The sequence below is a fragment of the Patagioenas fasciata genome, chromosome 13, assembly GCF_037038585.1.
Source record: "Patagioenas fasciata isolate bPatFas1 chromosome 13, bPatFas1.hap1, whole genome shotgun sequence".
Lineage (NCBI taxonomy): Eukaryota > Metazoa > Chordata > Aves > Columbiformes > Columbidae > Patagioenas > Patagioenas fasciata.
The window spans coordinates 20,271,360-20,284,446 of record NC_092532.1 but is presented as its reverse complement, the minus strand read 5'-3'; the positions used below and the strand labels follow the sequence as shown (position 1 = coordinate 20,284,446).

Genomic DNA, 13,087 nt, shown 5'->3' with positions numbered 1-13,087 from the left:
TAAGTGGCTGAGAAAATGGGTTCTTAATTTGTCTGGCTCCAGCCAAATTGTTTTTCAGGCAAAGATATTTATAGGAGACATTCCCTCCTTCAGAATTGGATTTAAAATGATCCTGATACAGTTAAAAAACATAGCCACAAACAAAGTAAGTCCAACATTTAAGATCAAACCTTTCTCACTTTTGCTTGTAGCCAATAAGCCAGGAAAACGGGACTTTCCTTCAGGCCACTAGACTTGGGCTGGTTTGATAGCAAAAGTGGAGTCAGCTTTAGTTCATGGGGTAACAGGTGATGCTGGGATGGCCAGACAATGGGCCACCCAGATAACAGACCAGATTCACCACTTCTGGTTCAGAGCCAAGCCTGCCAGACCACCTCCTGGTCCTTGGGGCCACAGCACAATCTATGCAAGCCCTTAGGCTCAACGCGCTGGATAGCGCCAGCAAGTACAGTACAAGAACGTGGAGCCTGCTCATGTCCATTCCCATCCCATTTGTGCAACACAGAACATGGGAGAACACACACACAAAGACATGCTGGTCTATCCAGGCTCATTATTTACTCCTCTGGGGCCTCCCTAGGCTGTGCAGTCCAAGCTGCAATCTAGAATGCCAGTCTGCACTCACACCAGGACGGCAAACACTGAGTGCAGCGATGCAGCATGGAGGTAATGGTTTCCCCTGGCTCTAGCTTGGTGGCACCGGCAGAACTATGAAGCCTGGATAGATCAGAGCTGGCTCCTCATGGAAATCCCACAAATCAATCTGTCTTGCATTCCTCCTTTTCGGGAGGAACTTGACAGGGAGTCTAAGTCTCAGAATTACCAGCATGAGTCTGTCAATATTATTCATCGCAGCTCTACACCTCAGCAAGAAATCCTGCTGCTTCTGCCAGCACAGATCTGCAACCCAGACGACCCACCGCATGTAACTGCTGGCTGACCACCAGAGGCCTGTGAGCCTGGAGGACAGCATTTGATGTGATAGCCTAGCCTCCATCTAACGCTCTCTGCCTTATTTCGTAACTGTCAAATGGCAACACCACTTCCTTTTTCCCCAGACATTTTTTAATGTAGCTGCTCACAAGCTACTGAGAGCAGGAATGAGCCCCTGCTGTGTCGCAACTGGTGCAGCGTGCACAGCTTTGTGTAAGGCAGCAGCATTAGTGCACCTGCACCTGTGTGACCCACTGTAGGGAGCTGGGCTTATCCCCAGTCACCTTGGCTTAACGATGCTGCCACAGATATTACTTTCATGCAGGAGGATGGGGTCTGAACTTTCACCAAGACCTCTGGGGCTATCTTGAGGTATTTGGAGATGTGCTTTTAAGTATTATGCTCTCAAGGTCTCACATAGCAGGGTAAGCAAAGATGTGGGCTGAGTGACAAAACACGAGACGATCCTTTTCTTCTCACTTTACCTGCTCTTGTTATGCTGAAAATAACGTACTGTGGCATTTTTCACAGGAATCTAATGAAAATTTCTTTTTTCTTTCAGCTACGATGAATGTGTTGGGCCAGGAGCAACACAAATATATATTCCCACAGATGATCCCCCCCCATATTCTCTTACGGACCCTTGTCAAAGAAATGAAATATCTATAAACATTAGCCTGGAAGAAGCAGCAGCATCTGGGACTACAGGACAGGGTGCAAATTATGCAGTCACGCTGCAGGACTTGCAGCAGCCAATTTCATCCATCTCTTTGTCATCACTCCCTCTGGAGGCTGCTCCCCTGTACGAGACGGTGGTGTGTGAACAGAATATCCCCATCCCACTTGTTCCAATGGAAGTACTGAAAAATTCTTCCACTGACTACCAGACCCTTTTGAACCAAATCATGTGAATAAAAGCGGCTCTTTCCTTCAATTCTTCCGAAGAACTCAAACTGACAAAAACTTTTGGAAGAATAAAACCTCTGAATGTTTTACATATTTTATATCTTTAAACAGGGATGCAATGGGATTTTTCTTTTTTTTTTTTTTTACACTGATTTTTGAAAGTTTACCTAAACTTCCTTCTTTGTGCTTCAAAGCGTTCCATGACATCACACAGTATAAAAGAGCAGCAGTGACAGGAAATGCATTTGACCTTTTTGAAGCATTTCAAAACACACTGAAATCAGCCACTCTTAATGTAGATACATGTTATCCAGTCAAGCCTACATGTTGATTTATGAAACTGTGCACGTTTTAGAGCAGAAAGAAAAAGAAGAGCATTTTGTTGTCTTTGTAGGTATCAGTAGTATATTTCATTCAGTGTCTTGGCAACAAAGCATTTTAAAATAATTCTTTGTCTAAATACGTATTTCAGTAGATGGAGATAGAACACTGTGTGCAAAACATGACTATCAGTACAATATTCTGATAGTCACATTTTCCCTTTGGAAAGCCTGGCCAGTACCAGGTTTTCCAGACCATTGCGAAGCCTGCTGCTAAGGCTTCCTCAAAAGAAACCAACAGCAAGGGATGGAGAGGTGGCAATGGATCCCCAAAGCCCAATTGGCTTTACCTATGGCAGCTGTACTGCAGCTGTGCAGGCCTGGGAGCTATGAGCCCTTCACATGGACTTGCTGTAGCCAAGGGAAGGGTCATCTCTGGAATCCCAGAAGATGCTTCATGCTGATTCCCACACACGACTGCATTTTCAGGCACTAACTGGTCTCCCTTGTCAGTAGAGAGCCCGTAGTGTTACAAAGGACCTTAACCTCTAGTAATTAGTGTGATATGAATAATAGATGCTGGACTTGGCATGCACAGTAACAGAGAACCTCACTTTGTGCAGAAATCTCTTTTATTAGGCATGATCCTTTTCACTGAAATTTTGCTACCCACAAATCTAGTGTTTGCTCATAGAGCTGGACTTCTTACACAAGCATTGGATAAAAGTATACAAGTTGGAGATGCACACTTGCAGGAATAGCAGCACTAAACTGCAGATGCGAGTTTAATCTTGCATGGTACACACGCACCCTATCTCCACTTAAGAACCAAGCTGCACATTCAACCAGTACTAGTTAGCCGAGTTATCAGAGGCTTATCTCCACTAACTCTCTTAGAGGTACTTTCACTGAAAGTTTGCTACCCTCACTGAAGGATATGTAAAAATGAGTATAGTAAATATATAATTGTATTTAAAAGGAAGCATCATCCAAATTATTAAAACTGCACTTAGATTTTCTGTAAATACTAAATGATTTTCAACTGTAATCATCATTCAAAACTACAAAGATTGACACAATTATAATTAATACTTAGATGGGAAGTAATGATATGGTTCTTACTGCTGTATAAATTATATCATCACTGAGTCATGCACATGATGAGATAAGGTAAGTGTGCATTTTTTGCTAATTAGATGAGAGTAAATATGTATTTTGCTAAAATAACAGAATTATTTTGCAAGATTTTCAATATTATCAGTATATGATACCCAAAACAACAAAGTTTCACAATTTTGCATTGCAAAACTACTGGCAGGCATTGCCAGAATGTAGGCTATATTTCACATTGGTGTTTTTAACAGATGGACCTATCCCTCTATATAAAGTACTAGTGTAAACAGTTTTACCATATGCAAAGTATCCTGCAATAAGAGAGACAAAGCTCTACACCATGTATTGGGGGCCAGAAATTAAAACCAAGGTAGAAAGAAACGTATCTGTCAGTTTCATTGGCAGGAAAATAAAAAGTGAAGGAAAGCACAGAGGTTTATTTATGCAGGACATGCTTTCATAGCAATGTCTTCGTGCAGCTCTTGGAGACCTGCCTAGAGCAGGGTAAGGCACTGGGATCAGACCCTTCTTACTTCAGCCTGCTATTGGAGGAGATGGAGGGGGAAATCTAAGAAACAAGTATTGGAAGACAAGTGTGCTTCCCGCCCCCCCTCCTCACCTCCACTCCCCACAAAGTGAGTCCCTCTTTTACTTGTAGCATGGCAAACCTGAAGGTTGTTCTGAAGACAAGCACAGAGAGCTTTTCACATCTGGCAGTCAAACCTCTACTCTGTTATAGCTGCTTACAGTTTCTGAGCATTTTGCGAAATCCTTTCAATCTGCTTGGCTTTTAACATGACAGGGTTTTCATGACCTTCCACTAACTTTCTATCTATGAGTAACAAACTAATTGTTAGTAGGCCTCTGATGAAAATGGGAAATTTGTATTTTACCTCATGATAGAAGCGCATTACTAAGATTATAAAACACTAATCAAAGTCTTTCTTCGTTGATAACAGTTACACATCCTTAGCATTATGATCTGGATTGTATGTAGTAGCATTGCTTCCAAATAGCTGTCTACTCCCTCTTGTGGCATACCACTTTATAAAGTCAAGTCATATGGTTACGCTACACAGGGTTCATAATGAGGGATTCATCCATCAAAATAATCCCAGCTGCTTTGTCACACAGATATGGAAGCCCACCAGAACATACACTTCCATACTGCAGCATTTTTCTAAGTTAACACTGAAGGCATAGTTATGTCATTCATCATGAACAAGTACCTTTACAAACCAAACTGTGAATTAAAAGTAGAGTACGCTACCTTCAGTGATACTTACCACAATCACTTGCAAGAGTGGCTTAATATTTTCTACTCTTGTTAATCTTTTTAGCTAGGTGATAACCAACAAAGTTGTGGGAGAAAAGCATATACATCCAACCATATACCACTGCAAACAGACAATACTAGACAGAGAAATTTATAGCTCTAAAGCTGCTAAAACAGCTTCTGCTGCTACTACTGGAACAGTGTTGAGATTCCTTGTAATGATGCAATAAGAATATGTTTTCACTTCTTGGAGAATATTTAAGATCCCAGATAAAGCTTGGAAAAACTGACAGTGCCTCCTGATGCTCCTATTAAGAAATTCACATCCTCCTATCAGATTTTATTCTAAACTCTCGCATAATTTTAACACCAATTCTAGAACAGGCTTAACACAGGCTTTCATTTATTACACAATATCTGAAAGGAAGTTGTTTCTTGCTATGTGATAACAATACTGTATTTCTGTAGTCATCTCTTTTGCTTCGATTTTTAGTATACTGATCTTTACACAAAACTTTTAGTAAAGAACATATATGTATTCAATAAATCTTCTGTGCTTTTTATTGCATCCGTATCACTTTGGGACTACCCACAGCCTTTAGCTGCCTGTTAATCAGGCAACTGTGCAACTGTTGACTGAGCAACATTGTGCTTCTGCCACTTGCATTTGGCTTTTACATTTGTCAGAGATGACAGGAATAAGCAGGCATTGGAGCAGTCTGGTCTCTCCTACTCAGGACAAGTCAGCATGTGCCCAGCCAGGATCAGCCCAGCTCAGCAAGAACAGAAGGGAAGTGTCTGGGTCACTGTTGGCAGTGATGGGATTGGTACCACACACACCACAGAAGCAATTAAGCTTCTCTTCTAGAGAACAGGGTTTTAAAGTATTAGGACCTTCAAAACACAGAACATAAGCCCCATCCTCGGAGGGTGTACTAGGAAACTAATTCAGAGAATAACAACGCAACGATAGCTAGACTGATGAGACAACTCGGTGTTTACTGTATTACACAAATATGCGTTATTGAAAAGTGAAACACTCAGAAGAACCAGCAACAAAGCAAGATTCCCTGTATCGTTCTACTAAAACACATCAGGCTTTAGCAAAATGCAGCTATTCAATATATTAACGAGAACTAAAAAGTTTAAAGAATCCAATCTTGCCCCTATGGGAGCAGATGTGCAGAAACATGAAATCCACCCCTTTCATTTGGGTCAATAAAGTTTTGCATATGGTGAGAGGAGAGCTGAGCCCTGCAGGCACCCGACCGAGAGCACAGCCCAGCCCACAGGGTGTGCAGGCACATATGGTAGGGGAGGAAACTCAGACATTGCAGCAGATGGCCAGATGGCCTCGTTTTAACATGTGGTGCTAGTATGGGGATTTGTCTCCCCTTCCCTCTTGGCTAGATCAGCCATTTTTATATAGCAATTATCCATACGTGAATTCTACAAAAGTATTTCCTAACAACATTTCACTTGGAATGACAATCAAAAGCATATGTTTTTGGAAAGCCCCCTTGCCTGCAAAGTCGGAGAGAAAACCAGTTTATTTGCAAAACCACACAGCCACTTTCCACGAAAAAAAAACCCAACAAAACAAGCAAAAAACAAACAAACATAACAGGACTGCTGTCAAGTAAGCCTGAGACTTCCCTTAATCAGGACAACTCATACATTCCCAGTGGTTAACTGTGAGACAGATATTAATTTTAAAATCTATAATGTAATAAAAACAACCTATAATAAGATGAGCCATTAAAAAAACATCAAGTCGAAGTCACACTTCCAGCAAGTCAAGTCAGCGGAGACACCGCTGAAGACACCAGCCCAGCTGGTCTGCAGCAAAAATTAACATTATGGGAAGCCGATGCCAGCACTAATTTATGAAATCACACAAGCCCACAACATCATGGCAGCCATAGGAAACAACTCTAAAATTCAGATTCCAGAAATCAAGATCAGCAAAATCACCTGGATCTAAGTCAGGCTGGTTTTCCAGCTGCTGGGCCCAATTCCCATTCCGAACCCATTCAGGGAAACTTCTCACACCCCACAGCAGAAGACACAAGCCTCTTTCAGCTGATTGTTGCCCAAACCTAGTCCAGGAACTCAGAGGCAACATAAAAACAATAACAAAGCACACAGAAGACACGCACTGTTAGAGATGCTCTCATTTCACTCCACAGCGCAATTACCACCAGGGCAGCTTTCACCCTCACGCCAGCCCTCGAGCACCCCCTCTCCGGGGCTCGTGGTCGGGCGGGAGAGCAGTCGGGGCCACGGCAGGGGAACCACGCAGGAGCGGGCTCGGGGCGGGGGAAGCACGCAGGAGCGGGGGAAGCACGCAGGAGCGGGGGAAGCACGCAGGAGCGGGGGAAGCACGCAGGAGCGGGGGAAGCACGCAGGAGCGGGGAAAGCACGCAGGAGCGGGGGAAGCACGCAGGAGCGGGGGAAGCACGCAGGAGCGGGGGAAGCACGCAGGAGCGGGCTCGGGGCGGCTCTCACCTCAGCGTGGCCGCCACCACACGACGCTTCGCGCGACAGCGCCACGCGCCTGTACCCAGACGACGCCAGCCCGCGCGCAGCGTAGCACCACGCGCCGCCCCACGCGGCACCGCCCTCCCGCCTTTCGCTTTCAGTTCGCCGGGGCACCCGCCCCCCGGCCCTGACTGACAGCGCGGGCCACCACTGACCGCCCGGCGCGCCGGCGGAGTGGCCAATGGGGGGCCGAGCGGTTCCGCGGCCGGGCGGCCCGGCGCCGCCATGAAGGAGCCGGCGGCGGCGGCCGAGGAGGAGCTGCTGCGGGACTACCTGGCCTACTATGCGGCCCAGGGGGCGGGGGGGACGCTGGCGGTGTGCGATGAGGCCTCCCTGAAGGCGAGGGCGCGCCGGCTGCTGGGCCCGCGGCGGCGCGGCGCCCTGGACGTATGCGGCCTGGCGGAGCAGTGCCGGCGGCACCGGGGCGAGCGGGGCGGCAACGTCCTCCGAGCCCTGCTGAAGGCGCTGGAGGTGCTGGAGCTGCTCTGCGTCAACCTGCTCCTCTCCCCGTGGCGGAAAGAGATCAGGTCGCTGAAGGTAGGGAGGCACCGGGGAACTCGGGCGGGGGCTCAGCCAGCCCGGCAGGGCTCGTCCGGCCCGGCGGCCGCGGGGTTTTGAGGCCTCGTCCCCGGGCTGTGGCGCAAGAGGGCCGGCAGCTGTCCCGGGGAGCTGGGAAGCAGCCTTTGGGAGCCCGTTGTGCACGGTGCGGGGGAGCCGCGAGGTGCCCGTTGGCCTTTGCAGACCGAGGCCTCCAGGGGCCTTCCCAGGAGTGCGAGTTCAGAGGTTTGGACGCGGACACCTTCGGTTATTGTGAGACGGCAAAGAAGTTAAAAGGTACAATGAAATGCATAGACTGTCATTATTCAGAGTATTCACCTTGATTTGCCTGTAAGGAGAGGATGCTTTCTAGCATTAGTTATCCCCTTTGCTAACAGTTTGATGCCAAAGGCAGGTGGGACAGTTTCTCTCCCATCCAGTGATATTACCAACATGTCCTGGCACTGGTGACTGCAGCTGGTGATCTGGGTAGGAAAAAACCCTTCAAAAGAGGAAATACTGCTGCTTTTTTACAGCAAGGAGCTCAAGGTTACCCCTTTTCCCTAGCATGCTGAACACATCTCATTGCCCAGAAGAGACAGCAATCTTCAATATAGGCAAAATCTATTTGTATTTAATCAAAATCCCTGAACACCTAAAATGCAAACGTATTTCCCTTCCTACAGCAACAGGTGCTGGTGAGGTAAAGCCATTTCTTTCCTTCTTCCTGCCACTAAGTCTCACCTGCATATTCTCAAACAGCTGTAGATTCTTATTCTCCCCATTTGTCTACCTAAAACAGGGCAAAGATAATAAGGTCTACACTTAGCAAGTTTAGCTTTTTGTAACACAAGAATCTTGGGCTTCATTAATAAAGAATTTTTTAAGACCACTGTAGGTAATCCAAAGTGCAACACAGCCTGCTCAAGACCTGAAATAATTCTACTGCAAGGCAGAAGTTGGAGAACCACCTTGTGTATGTACAGGTTTGATAAGAAGTTACTGGCTGTATGCAGAATACTACTTCACATACTTCCTGCCTCTCACCCGCACTGATGTCACCCCCTGCAGTGCCTGCTCCCCACTTCCCTCTAGAAAGAACAGAAGCTGGGGAGTAAAAGGCACAGTTGACAACTATTGAGAATGGACTGAAGCTCAGTCCTACATTATAGTGTAGCCTTTTAGCTCAATGGCTTTTTTGGGAGTCAGTTTTGTTCTTCTCCAAGCTTGTGCTTGTGAGACCAGTGCTTAGGCCTCAGAATGAGAAGCAGTTAAGTCAGTCTCAAGCAAAGCAGCCTGAAAATAAGGTATGCTGATTGTGGAAGTGCTGACTTGGCATTCCTACCTGCATTCTGTTCTGACCTGCGTGGAGTTGGTCATGCTTAGGGCAGTATAGACTCTCCTATCATAGCATTTCAGACAAAACCAAAAACCACTTCCAGTTCACAAACTAGGCTTCATGCCATGGGCAACTCTAAAACCAAGCAAATGCTGAACAATTTAAGTTATTACAAGCAGCAGCATTTTATTTAAGTCATGTTTTGCAGACAGCTTGTGCAAGGAGTATGTTCTGGCAATATTTCTACTAGAATAGTCTCCTTTCAAAAAAGGTGCTTTCAGAGCAATTACAACTCAATTTGGGGTAGTAAAGTTACAGCAGAAGTCTGAACCATGGGAAAAATAAAATGTTTCTGTCTTGTAAACAATTAAGAAATATGATTAACAGTGAGGCATCATGTCTGTTTCTTTAGGAAAATATTAGACCTCAGTGATTTATTCTATGAATCTTTGTTTAAATAACTTCTGTTCTTCAGGAAAGCACATAAGTTTTATTGCTGAGTTTCTCCAGTTTGACTAAAATGATTTTTTTTTACTCTGTTCCTTTTTCAATATTGATGGTCTTTGCCAGTATCTCAGCAGGTTTAAATTGGCATAACTTCACTGAAATGAATGTGCAAAGTTATACTGCTTGAGGGGCTGACAAAATAATGCTGTTAGAAAAGCTTCATTATGATTCAAAATTCAGACTTTTAGGAAGTTTTTAAAAAGATTTAAATAATTTTTGAAGTACTTTTGATTTTTCGAAAGTCTTTCACACTTTCCTCCACCCCATCCCCTCAGTGTTCATCTGTTTTTCAATGTTGCGTTCTGTTTCAGACATTCACCGGTAATTTTGTCTACTATATTCAATCTGTGCTCCCAGATGACATTGTAAAAACAGTACTGGAGAAAATAGGTTACATTGCAACAACAGCAACGGAGTTTTCACTTGTCAAACAGAGAAACAATGAGGAAACAAAGCAGACTGCATTTGAAATATTCCTGGCAAGAAATGAGTGTGAAACCATCCTTGAAATGACAAATGAAGAAAAACATGGCAATTTGGAGAAGACTCTACAGAAGAGAACACAAACGCACCAGCATCATGAAGATAAGGACAAAGAGGATCAGGCAACCCAGAGAGAAGATGCTGAAAATATAGAAAACAAAGAAAACAGTGAGACATCTTTGTGCCTTACTACTCAACAGAAATCCTCAACTAAGAGTGATATATCCTTTGAAGCTGCTGGGAATCTGAAGATCAAAGATGACGTGCCTCAGTTAGCAGTTGCTCAATCCGCTAACAGGCTTCAGGAACACCAAAGGCAAGTCATTAACACTGGACATTTTCCGGGCAAATGCTCAGACAGCGAGGACTTCTTGATCAAATATAGTGACATTGTCATAAGGCAAACCCCTATTTTCAATGAGAATCTTTCTCCAAAAGCTTTTGAAAAAAAGCCAAGAGCCAGTCTAAGTGAAGAATGCGTTTTGGCAGTCACTGCGGAGTCAACTGCAAATGAGATGAGGCCTGTGCCACTCTCACCAGGAGCAAGCGGTCCGCCAGCATTTGCAATATTTGCTGACAGCTCTTGTGACATCAAAAACACTTTGGAGTACAAAGCTCAAGAAGTCCCTGAAGAATCAATTGAAGCAGAAATTAACGATGCCATAAATTGCATAGACCTGGATCCTGCAGATGAACCCAATGAGCTGAAGTCTCTGCCATATGAGGACATTGCACCTGTCCAAAACTGCAGTGTCCCCAGGGAAGATGAAGTTTGTGAGCTGTCTTTAACCTTCACAAAACTACAAATCAAGGACACTGAAGAAGACCTTAGGTATCCAGTAGAGGAAACTGGTCAGCCTGAATCAGTATCATATGCAAGTGACAGGAATGTACCAGAATTTAATCATTTCAAAACGAAACTTACCCATCTGACTGCCGCTCAGATGCACAACAGAGCAGTGGCACATATTGAGCCATCTTCACATCTATGCTGCACACCTGAGAACACAGAGGATCCCACTACTGGTTCTGATAGCAAGAGGCTGCTGATGGATACTGCTAATGCACCTACAGCTGCGGAGTGCTTCAGACACATTCGAGAGCCCCCTAACCTCACCTACATTCCACCACAAAGTATTGATGTTCGGCCTTCATGCATCAGAAGGATCGGTGCACAGGGCAGAAGGAACCTCTTGCAGCCTGAACGTGACTCCCCTGAATCCAGTCAAGTAAAGCTGGAGAACTATGATTCAAAAGCAAATGAAATCCAGGAGCCTTATGTTATTATTGACAAAACTGACCAAGGAATGTTATGCCATTACACTTGATTGTACCGGTGTTTTATTTGTAGTTTGCCTGGGTTTTTTCCTCTTGCTTGTGGCCTTGATCATCTTTTCAAACAGATGGTTGGCTTTGTAAGCAGTTTAAAAAAACAAAACCAAAAAACCACCGCCAGTTCTGGACAGTAAAAAGGGGAAGTAGTTGAGCAAATTTTTAATGGCCCCTTCTCATCTGGAACATTTGGCACTGAAAACTGAATGGTCATCTTTCTAAAGCATAGGCAACTTCCATAAATTTAAGTCCATTTAATTCATTAGCAAGAGTCCTTCTGGCAGTACTTAATGTGAGCCAGGTTTCTTCAGTCAAGCATGCTTCTACTTCCCTCCCCCCCCCCTTTTTTTTTTGCTTTACAGACCTATTCCTGGAGTATTCTTCAAGTATAGTATGCTACACAATGGCAGAAACAGGTAAATATTTCTAAACTGGAAGACCAAATTTTATGGCTTGACAAGTGCTATACTGGAGTGTACTTCTGTTAACTCCTCACATTCCTATGAAGCTGTACTCTGAGCTAATCTTTCTCCTGTTTTCAGTTGAAAATAAGTTCAAAAAGTTTTATAACATTCCTTTAGGTTTAAAGAAGGAAATGGCCCTATGAACGCTTTTATTTTTATTTTTGCTACTGCTATCAGCAGCAGAAGAAGGTGGGGTTTTATTTATCTACAAAACTGTCAGTTGCTCAGAGACTGGTCATCCGCCTGCTTGTGGGAGGTGGCCAGTTACTGTCATTGCATCACTTTTTCCCCCTTGCTCTTCACTTATAAAACCCCCATCTTAACCCAAAAGCTCTCTGCATTTTGCTCTTCCCATTCTCCCCTGCCCTGGTGGGGAAGGGGGCAACCTACTACAGCCTCCTTGCTCTTCAAGTACCCATCTGTTCTCCCTAACCATTTTGGTTTTTATAAGCTGTATTTTTCCCCCTGTGGGGGTTATTAAAATTATGTGATTTAAAACTCATATTGTGTCTGTTATTCAGGAACTCTAATTTAAAACCTCAAAACCCCTTCTCATCACAAAAAAAAAGTCTCCAAAGCATTCAGATGACCACCAGTACTACACGATTCATAAACCTAACATCCCATTTTTATCTTTACTGTAGCTATACCAGGAGAAGTACTTAACAGCAACTTACACATGAAAAAACAATACAAAAGAAAATCAAGACTACCACTTGAAAGACACCACCTCAGGCATCTAACTCCATTAGTACCATACTCCTGGCCTTCGCTAAACTCATTAACATCTACTGTGAGAAACACTTTTAAGTCATTTCTAAACTTCCCCTGATGGGGCTGTACACAATTGCTTCAATCTTCAAGTTACCTGGCATAGAGGAGACAAATTTCTTAACTTTTCCTCTGTCTGAGCAGAGTTTTGGACCAGCATGTCCAGGACCTTATGAGCAACATCACATAATAACTCAGAGGTTCTTTGAGAGGTGAGGAAGCATAGCACAAACCTGCTAACAGTGCACCACAGTGCACAGCTCTGCCAAGTCACTGGAACACTGGTGGAGATAGCAAAAATATTATAATGAATATGTTTTTTGTTTTTGAACAGTGTCCACCAAACAGTTAAACTGCACAAAATTTATTAAATATAAATTAGCCATGTTTTGAGACTACATTTTGTTAATGTTTGAGTACCTGGATTGAAGAAGTCTCTTCTTTATGGCAGACTGGCCAGGACTGGTAAGTGTTCTGTTTGCCTTTGTAGGGAGAGCTACTGTGCACTTAAAGTCTTAGAGATATTTTCATCTGAGCTTCTTATTGCTGTGGGAACACCTTTAAC

At 44.1% G+C, this 13,087-nt stretch overlaps 2 protein-coding genes and 1 long non-coding RNA gene across 9 annotated transcripts in view; 2 read left to right on the top strand and 1 right to left on the bottom strand.

The window, feature by feature from the left end:
- BEAN1 (brain expressed associated with NEDD4 1) overlaps window positions 1-5,109 on the top strand; it is a 40,197-nt gene extending 35,088 nt beyond the window's left edge. For both annotated transcript variants that reach the window (XM_065848667.2, XM_065848668.2), the window contains one exon: window positions 1,496-5,109. In XM_065848667.2, the coding sequence (XP_065704739.1) occupies window positions 1,496-1,844 (349 nt within the window). In that variant the 3' untranslated portion in view covers window positions 1,845-5,109. The remainder of the gene's footprint in view (window positions 1-1,495) is intronic.
- LOC139829040 (uncharacterized) overlaps window positions 1-7,168 on the bottom strand; it is a 308,145-nt gene extending 300,977 nt beyond the window's left edge. For all 6 annotated transcript variants that reach the window (XR_011741255.1, XR_011741254.1, XR_011741249.1 and 3 more), the window contains exon 1: window positions 7,057-7,168. This is a non-coding gene — a long non-coding RNA (uncharacterized lncRNA). The remainder of the gene's footprint in view (window positions 1-7,056) is intronic.
- Window positions 7,169-7,270: 102 nt separating this feature from the next.
- On the top strand, window positions 7,271-12,253 carry LOC136107541 (uncharacterized). Its single transcript, XM_065848644.2, has 2 exons — window positions 7,271-7,626; window positions 9,784-12,253. Exons 1-2 carry the CDS (start codon window positions 7,315-7,317, stop codon window positions 11,281-11,283), a joined length of 1,812 nt encoding a protein of 603 aa, XP_065704716.1. The 5' UTR covers window positions 7,271-7,314; the 3' UTR covers window positions 11,284-12,253.
- Window positions 12,254-13,087: the final 834 nt, after the last annotated feature.

Bases quoted from the DNA above. Each gene is read 5' to 3' on its own strand.
- LOC136107541 (XM_065848644.2), top strand. From the start codon at position 7,315: ATGAAGGAGCCGGCGGCGGCGGCCGAGGAGGAGCTGCTGCGGGACTAC. The intron at 7,627-9,783 runs GTAGGGAGGCAC...GTTCTGTTTCAG, and splicing joins AAGAGATCAGGTCGCTGAAG to ACATTCACCGGTAATTTTGT.